A 17,752-nucleotide genomic window follows, 5' to 3' on the forward strand; every position below is an offset into this window, starting at 1 on the left:
CCGCTAGACCCCGATGAATTGCTTCTACGCATGAGTTTAGTTAGCCAACGCAGCCATGACATCGCCTACAAGTGTGATCGAAGATTTCTGTTGGATAAGCAGTTTTAGCCTATCTTCTCTGGTACTGTCTTTGGTTGAGGTTTCTCAGACGACCACCACCGTTAAACGGTCGTCACTAGTTACCACAGCCACAAAGTCATCATTATGGCTAAACCTCGACTGCTAATCTTATGCCAAACCTTAAATGAAGACCAAAAAGCTAATTTTTGTTTTCATATTCAATTTTTGTTTTTACGATATAGCCAAGTTTTACTTTATGGCTGTGGTAACTAGTGACAACTCGGACAAACTCACTAGTCTGGTCCTTCCCCCCTATAACAAACTCAACTTTGACCCCCAGTAGCGAACTCGTCTGGTTCTGCAGCTCCTCCTCTCTGCAGAGCAAAGTGAGGTCTCCATTCAAACACATCCAAAACTCCGCAGGATGAGACTCAATTCTCTGATATTCCGCCGCTGATCGTCGCTTCGCTCCATCGAAAGGAAAGTGACAGTGGAAACTGAATCGATTTCAATCGTTAAGAGAAGTAAATAGCTAAATAAGTGGATAAGAATTCCGCCCCGTGATACTGACTAGTGGTTGCTAGCAGGCTACTCCAACAGACTGCAAACATGGCGAGCGCCTCATACCATATCTCTAATCTATTGGAAAAAATGACATCAAGCGACAAGGATTTCAGGTAAATACAATATTGTAACAATCTATGCATTTGAAATGACGCTGTGATTCTGAACTTTTACTCAAACCGGTATCGTCCAATATGAAAACCCTGCAAGTTAGCTAGGCCTCAAATCAATTCTGTCATTTGGCTAGTCTGCTAACGTTCGCTAGCTAGCGAACTAACAATGTTAGCCACTCGCTATAAACACATTATTGCGAGAAACCCACATGAACATTTTGACATTATATTTCTATTTTGTCGGTTTTGCAAAGTATATAGCTAACTTGTTACATTTAACACTGTCATGTTAACTAGCTGGCTAACTCGCTCTGACAGTCATTACTGTCAACGCTAGCTAGTAAACAACGTTTTCTACCTCAAAACGATATCGAATTTAGCTAGCTAACTCAACCAAGTGGACTAAACTAGTTAGCTAGTTTGTTAACTAAGTAGTTAACTAGAAAGGCATTGCACATATCCTAGCAGTCAACAAATGCCATATCAATGATTGCTTAGCTAACGTTAGCTAGCCACAGTACATCCATAACATAATTCAGCCAGCATGTTTATGTTGTTGGCTGATCGGGGAGTCAAAATGTAGTTCATTTAGTAAGGTAGTTAACTGATTAGCTAGCTTTGAAGCATACCACTACCTCACTGTCAGGTGTTTTTATATTAACCATACCAAACACACAATCATAACCAACTAACTAGAAACAACTTGATTCACTTCAACCCAAACTGTGAATTTGCAGCCATATCAACGTCACATTAGAGGAACAGTTGTTTTTACAGAAAATATGATGATTTAAGCCAGCATTCTGCTCTTCGCAATTCTGTTACAGTTGTCATGAACTTACATGTATAACTTCACAGCATACATGTATAACTACATAGTAGTAATCTTCCACCTGATAAATGTTGCAGTTCTTTCACTACAGATATCATCTTAGATGTGTGCACCTGTGGGAATCCAAAGCTGCGTTCCTGTAGTCTTGTTCTGGTGTTTTCCAGTGGTTCCCACACCTGTAGAGATAGATAGGTAGACACAAAGTAATTTGTCATTGACATTTGCTCTGAAATGTCAGATGTTACAACTATAAAACATATGGAAAGTAACCAGTCCCCTGACATACTGAGTGTGCCCCCAATAATATGTAATGTCTCTCCTGCCCATCCCTGAAACGCTTTACCATAACCTTGCATTAACCTCACCCCCAGGCTCAATTGCTAGAGTGAGCCGTCTGGTTGGATGACATTTCCTATGCACTTGTGGGAACTCCTAGCATCTCTTCTTTCTTGTCAACAAAGGCTACTTCCCAGATTCTCAGTCATGCCAATAACTCTACAGGTCCCAGACTATTTCAGGTTCATAACAATGACTGACGGTGGCTTGTGTTCTGGGGTGGAACGGTGAGAAATGGTACAGGACTATTTTACAGGGAGCCTGTTCCACTGTGTGCCCTCATTGCCTTGTAGTTTTGAGAGATTGCCTATGCAGCTGCCAAAAGCATAACTTGACAGCAGCGCACTGGATTATCCATCATGGTTGAATTATATTTTAAATCCACCTCTAGATTCAAAACTCTGAAGTGAGTCAGTCAAGAAATAGCTGTTGAGAGTTTAGGCCTCACCTCTGAGTCTGGAGATGGGAGTTGAGTCTGGAGATGGGAGTTGAGTCTGGAGATGGGAGTTGAGTCTGGAGATGGGAGTTGAGTCTGGAGATGGGAGTTGAGTCTGGAGATGGGAGTTGAGTCTGGAGATGGGAGTTGAGTCTGGAGATGGGAGTTGAGTCAGAGGTAGGCCTATTTGAGTTCTAACATCACATTATAGAGGGAGTAAAGGGGTGCTCCTTGCTTCTGCACGTTTGCATGATGACATCATTATTAGCAGGGGAAATCAGTGGCCTTTCACATTTGAGTGGGAGGTCTAATGTTATCCACTCTGGCATGTTTGTGTAGGTGTGAGTCTTGTTGTCCTCGTCTAATTTAGGGCCCTATAAAATGAGGGTGGTGGAGAACGAGGACGGAATCCAGACATTAAAATGGAATATAAATAAGTAGATTGAATTTAAGGAACTCAACTAAATGTATTGAACTTGTTAGACAATGTGTTAATTTGCACGAGATTATCATAAAACATGAACAAAATGTATCAGTGATTTGTATTTTCCTTCAGCTGGGGAATGCCCCTGTCTGTGTGTACACGTTTGTCTACCACTAAGTGTAGCCGTTAGCGATGATGCTAATAATGACAACAGTCTTCTGGTAGATGGAAAGGCTTTCACAAAAAATCTTCTCAATTAAATATTAACTGCAAAGTAGCCTATCTGGCAAAATTATATATAATGATGATTTGCATCAATTATTAACAATCACGTGTGTGCTACAGAAACACCGCTAACCAAACAAGTCTCTTGCTGGTGCCACAGAATTAAAGGGTATCTACACCCCAAAATTAGCATTTCTTAGATTTTATCCATACCTCAAAAGTGGTTTAAGCATTGTTGTGGACTTAGAACATCCCATTTTGTTTTTCTTAATAAAATAAAAAGTGTGATTTGACAGTTAAGAACCTGGAAAAAAACTAAACAGAGAAAATATTTTGGGTAAACTCAAACCGATTTTATAAGCTACTACTAATGTTTATCTAGTGAGGTGGTGGTACCGTGGTAGTGAAGATTGATTTCCACTATAGAAGAACACCCCCTGGTAGAAAGTGTTTTCCCACACACCAGTTCAGAGAGGGAGAGAGGAGTGTGGGTGCTCCAGCCTATTACCTCATGCTGTGGGGCTGCCGCTCAGTGAGTGTGGGTGCTCCAGCCCATTACCTCATGCTGTGGGGCTGCCGCTCAGTGAGTGTGGGTGCTCCAGCCCATTACCTCATGCTGTGGGGCTGCCGCTCAGTGAGTGTGGGTGCTCCAGCCCATTACATCATGCTGTGGGGCTGCCGCTCAGTGAGTGTGGGTGCTCCAGCCCATTACCTCATGCTGTGGGGCTGCTGCTCAGTGAGTGTGGGTGCTCCAGCCCATTACCTCATGCTGTGGGGCTGCCGCTCAGTGAGTGTGGGTGCTCCAGCCCATTACCTCATGCTGTGGGGCTGCCGCTCAGTGAGTGTGGGTGCTCCAGCCCATTACCTCATGCCGTAGGGCTGCCGCTCAGTGAGTGTGGGTGCTCCAGCCCATTACCTCATGCTGTGGGGCTGCCGCTCAGTGAGTGTGGGTGCTCCAGCCCATTACCTCATGCTGTGGGGCTGCCGCTCAGTGTGTGTGGGTGCTCCAGCCCATTACCTCATGCTGTGGGGCTGCCGCTCAGTGTGTGTGGGTGCTCCAGCCTATTACCTCATGCCGTAGGGCTGGTGCTCAGTGAGTGTGGGTGCTCCAGCCCATTACATCATGCTGTGGGGCTGCCGCTCAGTGAGTGTGGGTGCTCCAGCCCATTACCTCATGCTGTGGGGCTGCTGCTCAGTGAGTGTGGGTGCTCCAGCCCATTACCTCATGCTGTGGGGCTGCCGCTCAGTGAGTGTGGGTGCTCCAGCCCATTACCTCATGCTGTGGGGCTGCCGCTCAGTGAGTGTGGGTGCTCCAGCCCATTACCTCATGCCGTAGGGCTGCCGCTCAGTGAGTGTGGGTGCTCCAGCCCATTACCTCATGCTGTGGGGCTGCCGCTCAGTGTGTGTGGGTGCTCCAGCCCATTACCTCATGCTGTGGGGCTGCCGCTCAGTGTGTGTGGGTGCTCCAGCCCATTACCTCATGCTGTGGGGCTGCCGCTCAGTGTGTGTGGGTGCTCCAGCCTATTACCTCATGCCGTAGGGCTGGTGCTCAGTGAGTGTGGGTGCTCCAGCCCATTACCTCATGCTGTGGGGCTGCCGCTCAGTGAGTGTGGGTGCTCCAGCCCATTACCTCATGCTGTGGGGCTGCCGCTCAGTGTGTGTGGGTGCTCCAGCCCATTACCTCATGCTGTGGGGCTGCCGCTCAGTGTGTGTGGGTGCTCCAGCCTATTACCTCATGCCGTAGGGCTGGCGCTCAGTGAGTGTGGGTGCTCCAGCCTATTACCTCATGCTGTGGGGCTGCCGCTCAGTGAGTGTGGGCCATGGACCTCATGCATTATTCATTATTTTTCTCTCCTCTCTTCCTTCTCGCTGTCCCTCTTGTTTAAAAAGCTTCTTGCGTTCCGATGAGGGGGGGGGGGACTCGTCAGAGATTATCAAATGAGCCTAGTGTTGAGGAGCATAGTATTTTAATATTATTTTTTTAACCTTTTATTTAACTAGGCAAGTCAGTTAAGTACAACAAAAAAAAGTATGAATGTATGTACTTGTAAGTCGCTCTGGATAAGAGCGTCTGCTAAATGACTTAAATGTAAATGTTAAGAACAAATTGTTATTTTCAATGACGGCCTAGGAACAGTGGGTTAACTGCCTGTTCAGGGGCAGAACGACAGATTTGTACCTTGTCAGCTCGGGGAAAAGGTCTTTCTTGAATCACACCAGGAGTTCTTTGATGTGTTAAGATGGAGACAAGATGGTGTCTCAAAGCTGATCTTGTGTGATGTATACTCCCATGTATTAAATTGGATTCGATGGTAAAAGTTACCCCCCCCCCCACCACTCTAAGAGATCAGAGCTGATCTGTCTGGTATCATCTAGTGCTTTAGGCTTCAATCGTTCCTCTCCTCGGAGATAGTAGCTTGATCTTTGTACTAATGTTGATTTGCTTTGGCTTCTAATGTCAGAGCACTTGACTTGTTACCTTCTCTTAGCTCAGTGGTGTTAAAACCCTTTGGAGGGTTACCTTCTCTTAGCTCAGTGGTGTTAAAACCCTTTGGAGGGTTACCTTCTCTTACCTCAGTGGTGTGGCCGGTGGGGCTTTCTTTGGCTCGTTGTGCTCTAGCGACTCCTAGTGACAGGACCGGGCGCCTGCAAGCTGAATCCGGTTGTCAGTGGAACTGTGTTTCCTCTGACACATTGGTGCGGCTGACATCCGGGTCAAGCAGGCGGTGTGATAAATAGGTAGGCGGCCAGGTGGGCCATGTTTTTGGAGGACGCATGACTTCGCCTCTCCCGAGCCCTTTGAGGAGTTGCAGAGATGAGCCAAGGGATGTAATTCAGGGGAAAATGGGGGGGATATGCCTGTGGCCATACCACCCTGAACACGCATGTTCAGGGTCGGGCCTGATGAGCACCGGGACGGGAGACCGCCTGGGAGTGTACCAGGTGTAGTAAGCTGTATAAAATAACAACACAGAAATAGACGTGGCGCGTGCGATGGTTCCCTAATGCTGGAAGGGGGGGGGGGGGCTCTGCTCTAGAAGATTCTATAGTTGGATGTCTTATGAACATATAACATAACATCATAACCCTGTTAGTTTAACAGGGTCTTCTTCCTCCCTGTGTGTTCCTGGAGATTCATGGACTAGTTTTTCAACCACTCCACTAATTTCTTGTTAACAAACTGTAGTTTTGACAAGTCGGTTAGGACATCTACTTCGTGCATGACACAAGTCATTTTTCCAACAATTGTTTACAGACAGATTATTTCACTTATAATTCACTGTATCACAATTCCAGTGGGTCAGAAGTTTACATTCACTAAGTTGACTGTGTCTTTAAACAGATTGGAAAATTCCAGAAAATTATGTCATGGCTTTAGAAGCTTCTGATAGGCTAATTGACATCATTTGAGTCAATTGGAGGTGTACCTGTGGATGTATTTCAAGGCCTACCTTCAAACTCAGTGCCTCTTTGCTTGACATCATGGGAAAATCAAAAGAAATCAGCCAAGACCTCAGAAAAAAAAATGGTAGACCTCCACAAGTCTGGTTCATCCTTGGGAGCAATTTCCAAACGCCTGAAGGTACCACGTTCGTCTGTACAAACAATAGTACGCAGGTATAAACACCATGGGACCATGCAGCCGTCACACCGCTCAGGAAGGAGACGCGTTGTGTCTTCTAGAGATGAACGTACTTTGGTGCGAATAGTGCAAATCAATCCCAGAACAACAGCAAAGGACCTTGTGAAGATGCTGGAGGAAACAGGCCCTAAAGTATCTATATCCACAGTAAAACGAGTTTGAACTCGACATAACCTGAAAGGCCGCTCAGCAAGGAAGCCACTGCTCCAAAACCGCCATTAAAAAAGCCCGACTACGGTTTGCAACTGCATATGGGGACAAAGATCATACTTTATGGAGAAATGTCCTCTGGTCTGATGAAACAAAAATACAACTGTTTGGCCATAATGACCATCGTTATGAGCAAGGAGGCCTTCAAACCTGACTCAGTTACACCAGCTCTGTCAGGAGGAATGGGGCAAAATTCACCCAACTTATTGTGGGAAGCTTGTGGAAGGCTACCCGAAACGTTTGACCCAAGTTAAACAATTTAAAGGCAATGCTACCGAATACTAATTGAGTATGTAATCTTCTGACCCACTGGGAATGTGATGAAAGAAATAAAAGCTGAAAGAAATAATTCTCTCTACTATTATTCTGACATTTCACATTCCTAAAATAAAGTGTTGATCCTAACTGACCTTAGACGGGGATTTTTTACTAGGATTAAATGTCAGGAATTGAGAAACTGAGTTTAAATGTATTTGGCTAAGGTGTATGTAAACTTCTGACTTCAACTGTATATAACATCATAACCCTGTTAGTCTAACTGGGTCTTCTTTCTCCCTGTGTGTTCCTGTAGATTCATGGCCACCAACGACCTGATGTCGGAGCTGCAGAAAGACTCCATCAAGCTGGACGATGACAGTGAACGCAAGGTGGTCAAGATGATCCTCAAGCTACTGGAAGACAAAAACGGAGAGGTCCAGAATCTGGCCGTCAAATGGTGAGAGATCTCTGCCTCTCTGTGTCTGTGTGTGTGTGTGCGTGCTTGCGCCTGTCAGGGTTTCTGAAAATGTGGCACCGGACAACGTGACCGGGAAGATTTTAATTTACAGGCTATTATTTGAGATATTTACCGGACCCATATGCATATTAGATTATGGGAATTCATCTTAACAGACCATGCAACTCGTGTAATAAAGAAGTCAATAAAACGTAATTTTCAAACATTTGTCAAAATGCAATTCGGGGGGAAAACACCATTCTAAACAGCTCACACTGATAGCTGTTCCATATGTGACAGAAATGTAAATCTCTGTTAGAAACTTAGAAAAAGGGGAGATCTAAAGATGCAACAACTATCATGAGTTGATTTTTGAATGACTACCTCATCTCTGTACCCTCCATACATTCACTGCACAACCTTAAGATGTAACAACATATTCAACCTCAGAAGGGCACCTATTGGTAGAGGGGTAAACATTTTTAAAAAGCTAATAGATAATAATCACCAGTCTCCCCCTCGATAATAATCACCAGTCCTCGGTGTGAAAGAGCGATGGTCTACTGGCCAATAGGCTGTGAGTTCCATGCGCTCATTTCTTTGGCCACCAATGGACCACAGTGTGTCAATGTGTCCATATGACAGAGAGGCTGGTGATCTCGCATTAGTTGACTTTTTTTTTTTAAACTTTGAGATTTTTATCATTTTAATTCAGATTGTTATGATTAATCACGTGACAGTGATTTTGAGAAACAAACGTTATTTAAAAAAAATAATAAACTGTTCCACAAATATGCGCATATGAAAATCATAACTGACATGCAGAATGGTAGAAATGGTAGGATAAATTGTATGCTTCCCCAACTTGAAACTTACGAGCTGCCTATGAAGTCTTCAAACACTGAAAAAAATGTAAACGCAACAGGCAACAATTTCAACTATTTTACTGAGTTACAGTTCATATAAGGAAATCAGTCAATTTGAAATAAATTCATTAGGCCCTAATCTATGGATTTCACATTACTAAGCAGGGGTGCAGCAATGGGTGGGCCTGGGAGGGCATAGGCCCAGCCACTGGGGGGCCAGGCCCAGCCAATCAGAATGAGTTTTTCCCAACAAACTGGCTTTAATTCAGACAGAAATACTCCTCAGTTTCATCAGCTGTCCAGGTGTCTGGTCTCAGACGATCCCACAGGTGAAGAACCCGGATGTGGAGGTCCTGGGCTGGCGTGGTTACACGTGGTCTGTAGTTGTGAGACCAGTTAGATGTACTGCCAAATTCTCTAAAACATAGTTGGAGGTGGCTTATGGTAGAGCAATGAACATTCAATTCTCTGTCAACAGCTCTGGTGGATATTCCTGCATTCAGCATACCAATTGCACGCTCCCTCAACTAGAGACATCTGTGGCATTGTGTTGTGAAAAATTGCACGTTTTAGTGGCCTTTTGTCTCCAGCACAAGGTGCACCTGTGTAATGATCTTGCTTTTTAATCAGCTTCTTGATATGCCACACCTGTCAGGTGGCTGGATTATCTTGGCAAAGGAGAAATTCTCACTAACAGAGATGTAAACTATTTTGTTTACATAACAACGCTTTTTGTGCTTACTGAATTTACGGGATCTTTAATTTCAGCTCATGAAACATGGGACCAACACTTTACACGTTTGAGTTTATATTTTTGTTCAGTGTAAAACAATTCCCTTCACCTTTCCATGGTTGGATTTAGCCTTTAGGTTACTGTGAAGCAAGGAAAAACATGCCTCATAATATGAAATAAAATACTCCGGTTTCAAACACTGAAGTATGTTATCAAAATGCGTACGGCCTAAAGCTCCCATTGTTAAAGTGGTGGGAGACGCGCTGACAGCTTTTATTCCTGCACTTGAATAGGAGACGCGCTTCAATTACCAGTTGAGAAATAAAAATAGTAGCTCTTCTTAATCGAGCACCAAAACTGTTTTGAACACAAACAAATAGCATTTAAAATGAATGGGCTTATAGAAGCACATGTTTTACTCCGGCAGTAACGCTGAGGAGCTGCAGGGGAAACCCCACTCTGTATGTTGTGGTAGTTGTGTTGGATAAATAAGATACATTGATGACTAACCAAAATACACACAGGCCAATTTAATTCCACTAAATTATGCAAATGAACCTATAAACCAATAAGCATGACGGTCATTATTTTATTATTTTGCAATGGGATTTTTTTCTTCTCCTGGCCACTTTGGCCGGCAACAGTTTTTATTTAATATTTTTAGGCTTTTCATGTTTTTCTAAAACGGAAACCCTGGTGTCTCTGACTGAACTTAAGGCACCATTATAAAGAGGTTCAAAACATGGCTGTCAAACACTGAGACTGAGAGAGGGGCTGAATCACCTGACTGGCTTGGGCCCTGTGGGAGACTATCTAGTCCCAAACCATCTGTCTGCAACTATGTCTGTCTGCCTCTCTGTCTGCCGCTTTGTCTTTCTGCCTCTCTGTCTGCCGCTATGTCTTTCTGCCTCTGTCTGTCGCTATGTCTTTCTGCCTCTCTCTCTGTCGCTATGTCTTTCTTCCTCTCTCTCTGCCGCTATGTCTTTCTGCCGCTCTGTCTTTCTGCCTCTCTCTCTGCCGCTCTGTCTTTCTGCCTCTCTCTCTGCAGCTCTGTCTTTCTGCCTCTCTCTCTGCAGCTATGTCTTTCTGCCTCTGCCTCTGAGTCGCTATGTCTGTCGCTATGTCTTTCTGCCTCTCTCTGCCACTGTCTCTGCCTCTCTGTCGCTATGTCTTTCTGTCTTTGCCTCTGAGTCGCTATGTCTTTCTGCCTCTCTCTGTCGCTATGTCTTTCTGCCTCTGTCAGTCACTCGATCACTGTCTTTCTGCCTCTGCCTCTCTGTCGCAATGTCTCTCTGCCTCTGTTGCTATGTCTCTCTGCCTCTGCCTCTCTGTCACTATGTCTTTGTCTCTGCCTCTCTGTTGCTCTGTCTGTCGCTATGTCTTTCTGCCTCTCTCTGTCGCTATGTCTTTCTGCCTCTGTCTGTGTCTCTGTCTCTGCCTCTCTCTGTCGCTATGTATTTCTGTCTGTCACTATGTCTTTCTGTCTTTGCCTCTGTTAGTCACTCTGTCGCTATGTCTTTCTGCCTCTGTCAGTCACTCTGTCGCTACCTCTCTGTCTGTCGCTATGTATTTCTGTCTGTCGCTATGTCTCTCTGCCTCTGTCGCTATGTCTCTCTGCCTCTCTGTCGCTATGTCTCTCTGCCTCTCTGTCGCTATGTCTCTCTGCCTCTCTGTCGCTATGTCTCTCTGCCTCTCTGTCGCTATGTCTCTCTGCCTCTCTGTCGCTATGTCTCTCTGCCTCTGTCGCTATGTTTTCTGCCTCTGTCAGTCACTGTCGCTATGTATTTCTGTCAGTCACTCTGTCGTTATGTCTTTGTCTCTGTCGTTATGTCTTTGTCTCTGTCGTTATGTCTTTGTCTCTGTCGTTATGTCTTTGTCTCTGTCGTTATGTCTTTGTCTCTGTCGTTATGTCTTTGTCTCTGTCGTTATGTCTTTCTGTCGCTATGTCTTTCTGCCTCTGTCTGCTTCTGTCAGTCACTCTGCCTCTTTCTCTCTGCCTCTTTCTCTCTGCCTCTGTTTCTCTCTGTCTTTCATTCATATCCTTTCACAACACATAGTATGGACAGTGTTATTGAAAAACCCTGTGTTTGCATCACTTTGTTTGTCTTATTGCACATTTGACATTTTTGTCTGTGGATATTTCATGTCAGAGCAACATAGATTTTTATCTTCCTTGCCCCAGCTAGGGGGATCTGTCTCAGTGCTTTATGAGCCAGCGGCAGTGTGATCTTCCTTGCCCCAGCTAGGGGGATCTGTCTCAGTGCTTTATGAGCCAGCGGCAGTGTGATCGTCTTGGCTCACACTCTCAACAAACCATTTAGAATTAGGCTTTTAAGGGATTATGTGATCAATAAGAAGATTAATTAAAATTAATCTCTCGAGGCTGTATTTCTCACACATTTCCAATGTTAATATAGGCTACAGTAACACTGCAGTTAGCCTGCTTTCATATCGTTGCCATTTTGAAGTAGTAGTCTGTATGTCGTGAACGCAGAATGTAAGAAAGGCACTGTGCCTTTTTGTGGACTGACTGCACCACTATGTAAGACAACAAACAACAAAGATATACTTTTAAGGCCATTTTTTTGCTCTGGGTTGTGTGAGCGCTGCGTTAATCGAATCCGGTATCAGGATAAATAAAAAGCAAGGTCTGCTAACTTTCTTTAATTATCTTTAATTAACGCAATCAATAAATGGCAAATGCAATTTTCGTATATACGGGTTTGCTGTATCACCGCGCAGGGTAAAACAGAGAACTGGCAAGAAGTACGTAAACAGCTGTTCTTATACCGTGATGACCTAGTTCCAACCCGTCTGTTGGCCTATCACAGTAGAGGCTGAGCGTGGTTTAAACTTTGCTCAGCCTATCGCCGGCACTCAGACTGGTCCCAGTCTCTGGTCCCAGTCTCACAGATGTCCGCATCTGGTCGTTGGGTAGATTAGATCCGTCTTGTGCCGCTCCCGATGCTACACTGAAACAGTTCCTTATATGGTATTGTCCAGTGTCCTACCCTCCCTGGTTGGCCTGGAGATATGCACCCCTCTCCTCTCCAGATTGACCACAGCTTTTGTATCAAGTCACTCTATGTTGCTCAGTCTTTACACACACACACACACACACACACACACACACACACACACACACACACACATCTGCTTTGTTTGTGTGTGTGTGTAACAAAACAATATTCATCTTCAAACAATATGGTAGCAGGCCATAATGCATAAACATAAATCCTAACAGTTGCAGTAAATGGCAGTTACAGGTGTTAACCCCCCCCCCCACAAATATCTGTCATTACAGAGATGACGGACCAGGCGACACTGGCCTGGATGGCTAGATCAAGTAGGCTCAACTGATGATGTAGTGTTTTAATAGACAGGTCTCTTCATCTCTGCTGCTGCTGACGACAAGAGGCCCTGTCTGGTTGAGCCACTCGGCCTCACTGGTAATATGGTAGTGTGTTACTCAGTCTGATTAAACAACAGCCCTTTTTAAACAAGGGACCCACGTCACATGGTTGACAGTGGGGTAACAACGTGGTTTTATCATGACATTAGATTAACTCTGGACTAGCTTCTGTTGGAACGAGAGAACCAGTTATGTTGTGTTCCAGCCTGGGTCTGTTGGTCAGTAAGGTGAAGGAGTACCAGGTAGTTTATATTGATATATATATTGTGTTGTGTTCCAGCCTGGGCCCGTTGGTCAGTAAGGTGAAGGAGTACCAGGTAGTTTATATTGATATATATTTTGTGTTGTGTTCCAGCCTGGGCCCGTTGGTCAGTAAGGTGACGGAGTACCAGGTAGTTTATATTGATATATATTTTGTGTTTTGTTCCAGCCTGGGCCCGTTGGTCAGTAAGGTGAAGGCGTACCAGGTAGTTTATATTGATATATATATTATGTTGTGTTCCAGCCTGGGCCCGTTGGTCAGTAAGGTGAAGGAGTACCAGGTAGTTTATATTGATATATATATTGTGTTCCAGCCTGGGCCCGTTGGTCAGTAAGGTGAAGGAGTACCAGGTAGTTTATATTGATATATATATTATGTTGTGTTCCAGCCTGGGCCCGTTGGTCAGTAAGGTGAAGGAGTACCAGGTAGTTTATATTGATATATATATTGTGTTGTGTTCCAGCCTGGGCCCGTTGGTCAGTAAGGTGAAGGAGTACCAGGTAGTTTATATTGATATATATATTATGTTGTGTTCCAGCCTGGGCCCGTTGGTCAGTAAGGTGAAGGCGTACCAGGTAGTTTATATTGATATATATATTGTGTTGTGTTCCAGCCTGGGCCCGTTGGTCAGTAAGGTGAAGGAGTACCAGGTAGTTTATATTGATATATATATTATGTTGTGTTCCAGCCTGGGCCCGTTGGTCAGTAAGGTGAAGGAGTACCAGGTAATTTATATTGATATATATATTGTGTTGTGTTCCAGCCTGGGTCTCTTGGTCAGTAAGGTGAAGGAGTACCAGGTAGTTTATATTGATATATATATTGTGTTGTGTTCCAGCCTGGGTCCGTTGGTCAGTAAGGTGACGGAGTACCAGGTAGTTTATATTGATATATATATTGTGTTGTGTTCCAGCCTGGGCCCGTTTGTCAGTAAGGTGAAGGAGTACCAGGTAGTTTATATTGATATATATATTGTGTTGTGTTCCAGCCTGGGCCCGTTGGTCAGTAAGGTGAAGGAGTACCAGGTAGTTTATATTGATATATATATATTGTATTGTGTTCCAGCCTGGGCCCGTTGGTCAGTAAGGTGAAGGAGTACCAGGTAGTTTATATTGATATATATATTGTGTTGTGTTCCAGCCTGGGCCCGTTGGTTAGTAAGGTGAAGGAGTACCAGGTAGTTTATATTGATATATATATTATGTTGTGTTCCAGCCTGGGCCCGTTGGTCAGTAAGGTGAAGCAGTACCAGGTAGTTTATATTGATATATATATTGTGTTGTGTTCCAGCCTGGGTCCGTTGGTCAGTAAGGTGAAGGAGTACCAGGTAGTTTATATTGATATATATATTGTGTTGTGTTCCAGCCTGGGCCCGTTGGTCAGTAAGGTGAAGGAGTACCAGGTAGTTTATATTGATATATATATTGTGTTGTGTTCCAGCCTGGGCCCGTTGGTCAGTAAGGTGAAGGAGTACCAGGTAGTTTATATTGATATATATATTGTGTTGTGTTCCAGCCTGGGTCCGTTGGTCAGTAAGGTGAAGGAGTACCAGGTAGTTTATATTGATATATATATTGTGTTGTGTTCCAGCCTGGGCCCGTTGGTCAGTAAGGTGAAGGAGTACCAGGTAGTTTATATTGATATATATATTATGTTGTGTTGTGTTCCAGCCTGGGCCCGTTGGTCAGTAAGGTGAAGGAGTACCAGGTAGTTTATATTGATATATATATATATTGTGTTGTGTTCCAGCCTGGGCCCGTTGGTCAGTAAGGTGAAGGAGCACCAGGTAGTTTATATTGATATATATATTGTGTTGTGTTCCAGCCTGGGCCCGTTGGTCAGTAAGGTGAAGGAGTACCAGGTAGTTTATATTGATATATATTGTGTTCCAGCCTGGGCCTGTTGGTCAGTAAGGTGAAGGAGTACCAGGTAGTATATATTGATATATATATATTGTGTTGTGTTCCAGCCTGGGCCCGTTGGTCAGTAAGGTGAAGGAGTACCAGGTAGTTTATATTGAGATATATATTATGTTGTGTTGTGTTCCAGCCTGGGCCCGTTGGTCAGTAAGGTGAAGGAGTACCAGGTAGTTTTATATTGATATATATATTATGTTGTGTTCCAGCCTGGGCCCGTTGGTCAGTAAGGTGAAGGAGTACCAGGTAGTTTATATTGATATATATATTGTGTTCCAGCCTGGGCCCGTTGGTCAGTAAGGTGAAGGAGTACCAGGTAGTTTATATTGAGATATATATTATGTTGTGTTGTGTTCCAGCCTGGGCCCGTTGGTCAGTAAGGTGAAGGAGTACCAGGTAGTTTATATTGATATATATATTGTGTTGTGTTCCAGCCTGGGCCCGTTGGTCAGTAAGGTGAAGGAGTACCAGGTAGTTTATATTGATATATATATTGTGTTGTGTTCCAGCCTGGGTCCGTTGGTCAGTAAGGTGACGGAGTACCAGGTAGTTTATATTGATATATATATTGTGTTGTGTTCCAGCCTGGGCCCGTTGGTCAGTAAGGTGAAGGAGTACCAGGTAGTTTATATTGATATATATATTGTGTTGTGTTCCAGCCTGGGCCCGTTGGTCAGTAAGGTGAAGGAGTACCAGGTAGTTTATATTGATATATATATTGTGTTGTGTTCCAGCCTGGGCCCGTTGGTCAGTAAGGTGAAGGAGTACCAGGTAGTTTATATTGATATATATATATTGTGTTGTGTTCCAGCCTGGGCCCGTTGGTCAGTAAGGTGAAGGAGTACCAGGTAGTTTATATTGATATATATATTATGTTGTGTTCCAGCCTGGGTCTCTTGGTCAGTAAGTTGAAGGAGTACCAGGTAGTTTATATTGATATATATATATTGTGTTGTGTTCCAGCCTGGGCCCGTTGGTCAGTAAGGTGAAGGAGTACCAGGTAGTTTATATTGATATATATATTGTGTTGTGTTCCAGCCTGGGCCCGTTGGTCAGTAAGGTGAAGGAGTACCAGGTAGTTTTATATTGATATATATATTATGTTGTGTTCCAGCCTGGGCCCGTTGGTTAGTAAGGTGAAGGAGTACCAGGTAGTTTATATTGATATATATATTGTGTTCCAGCCTGGGCCCGTTGGTCAGTAAGGTGAAGGAGTACCAGGTAGTTTATATTGATATATATATTGTGTTGTGTTCCAGCCTGGGCCCGTTGGTCAGTAAGGTGAAGGAGTACCAGGTAGTTTATATTGATATATATATTGTGTTCCAGCCTGGGCCCGTTGGTCAGTAAGGTGAAGGAGTACCAGGTAGTTTATATTGATATATATATTGTGTTGTGTTCCAGCCTGGGCCCGTTGGTCAGTAAGGTGAAGGAGTACCAGGTAGTTTATATTGATATATATATTGTGTTGTGTTCCAGCCTGGGTCCGTTGGTCAGTAAGGTGACGGAGTACCAGGTAGTTTATATTGATATATATATTGTGTTGTGTTCCAGCCTGGGCCCGTTGGTCAGTAAGGTGAAGGAGTACCAGGTAGTTTATATTGATATATATATTGTGTTGTGTTCCAGCCTGGGCCCGTTGGTCAGTAAGGTGAAGGAGTACCAGGTAGTTTATATTGATATATATATTATGTTGTGTTCCAGCCTGGGTCTCTTGGTCAGTAAGTTGAAGGAGTACCAGGTAGTTTATATTGATATATATATATTGTGTTGTGTTCCAGCCTGGGCCCGTTGGTCAGTAAGGTGAAGGAGTACCAGGTAGTTTATATTGATATATATATTGTGTTGTGTTCCAGCCTGGGCCCGTTGGTCAGTAAGGTGAAGGAGTACCAGGTAGTTTTATATTGATATATATATTATGTTGTGTTCCAGCCTGGGCCCGTTGGTTAGTAAGGTGAAGGAGTACCAGGTAGTTTATATTGATATATATATTGTGTTCCAGCCTGGGCCCGTTGGTCAGTAAGGTGAAGGAGTACCAGGTAGTTTATATTGATATATATATTGTGTTGTGTTCCAGCCTGGGCCCGTTGGTCAGTAAGGTGAAGGAGTACCAGGTAGTTTATATTGATATATATATTGTGTTCCAGCCTGGGCCCGTTGGTCAGTAAGGTGAAGGAGTACCAGGTAGTTTATATTGATATATATATTGTGTTGTGTTCCAGCCTGGGCCCGTTGGTCAGTAAGGTGAAGGAGTACCAGGTAGTTTATATTGATATATATATATTATGTTGTGTTGTGTTCCAGCCTGGGCCCGTTGGTCAGGAAGGTGAAGGAGTACCAGGTAGTTTATATTGATATATATATTGTGTTGTGTTCCAGCCTGGGCCCGTTGGTCAGTAAGGTGAAGGAGTACCAGGTAGTTTATATTGATATATATATTGTGTTGTGTTCCAGCCTGGGCCCGTTGGTCAGTAAGGTGAAGGAGTACCAGGTAGTTTATATTGATATATATATTGTGTTGTGTTCCAGCCTGGGCCCGTTGGTCAGTAAGGTGAAGGAGTACCTGGTAGTTTATATTGATATATATATTGTGTTGTGTTCCAGCCTGGGTCTGTTGGTCAGTAAGGTGAAGGAGTACCAGGTAGTTTATATTGATATATATATTGTGTTGTGTTCCAGCCTGGGTCTGTTGGTCAGTAAGGTGAAGGAGTACCTGGTAGTTTATATTGATATATATATTGTGTTGTGTTCCAGCCTGGGCCCGTTTGTCAGTAAGGTGAAGGAGTACCAGGTAGTTTATATTGATATATATATTGTGTTGTGTTCCAGCCTGGGTCTGTTGGTCAGTAAGGTGAAGGAGTACCAGGTAGTTTATATTGATATATATATATTGTGTTGTGTTCCAGCCTGGGCCCGTTGGTCAGTAAGGTGAAGGAGTACCAGGTAGTTTATATTGATATATATATTGTGTTGTGTTCCAGCCTGGGTCCGTTGGTCAGTAAGGT

The 17,752-nt window shown here is 43.9% G+C and overlaps 1 protein-coding gene across 2 annotated transcripts in view; it reads left to right on the forward strand.

Moving 5' to 3' along the window:
- Window positions 1-396: 396 nt before the first annotated feature.
- Window positions 397-17,752, forward strand: part of cand1 (cullin-associated and neddylation-dissociated 1) — an 81,278-nt gene continuing 63,922 nt past the window's right edge. For both annotated transcript variants that reach the window (XM_038996792.1, XM_038996793.1), the window contains exons 1-2: window positions 397-737; window positions 7,415-7,558. In XM_038996792.1, the coding sequence (XP_038852720.1) occupies window positions 670-737; window positions 7,415-7,558 (212 nt within the window). In that variant the 5' untranslated portion in view covers window positions 397-669. The remainder of the gene's footprint in view (window positions 738-7,414; window positions 7,559-17,752) is intronic.

The sequence above is a fragment of the Salvelinus namaycush genome, chromosome 6 (genome assembly GCF_016432855.1).
Source record: "Salvelinus namaycush isolate Seneca chromosome 6, SaNama_1.0, whole genome shotgun sequence".
NCBI lineage: Eukaryota > Metazoa > Chordata > Actinopteri > Salmoniformes > Salmonidae > Salvelinus > Salvelinus namaycush.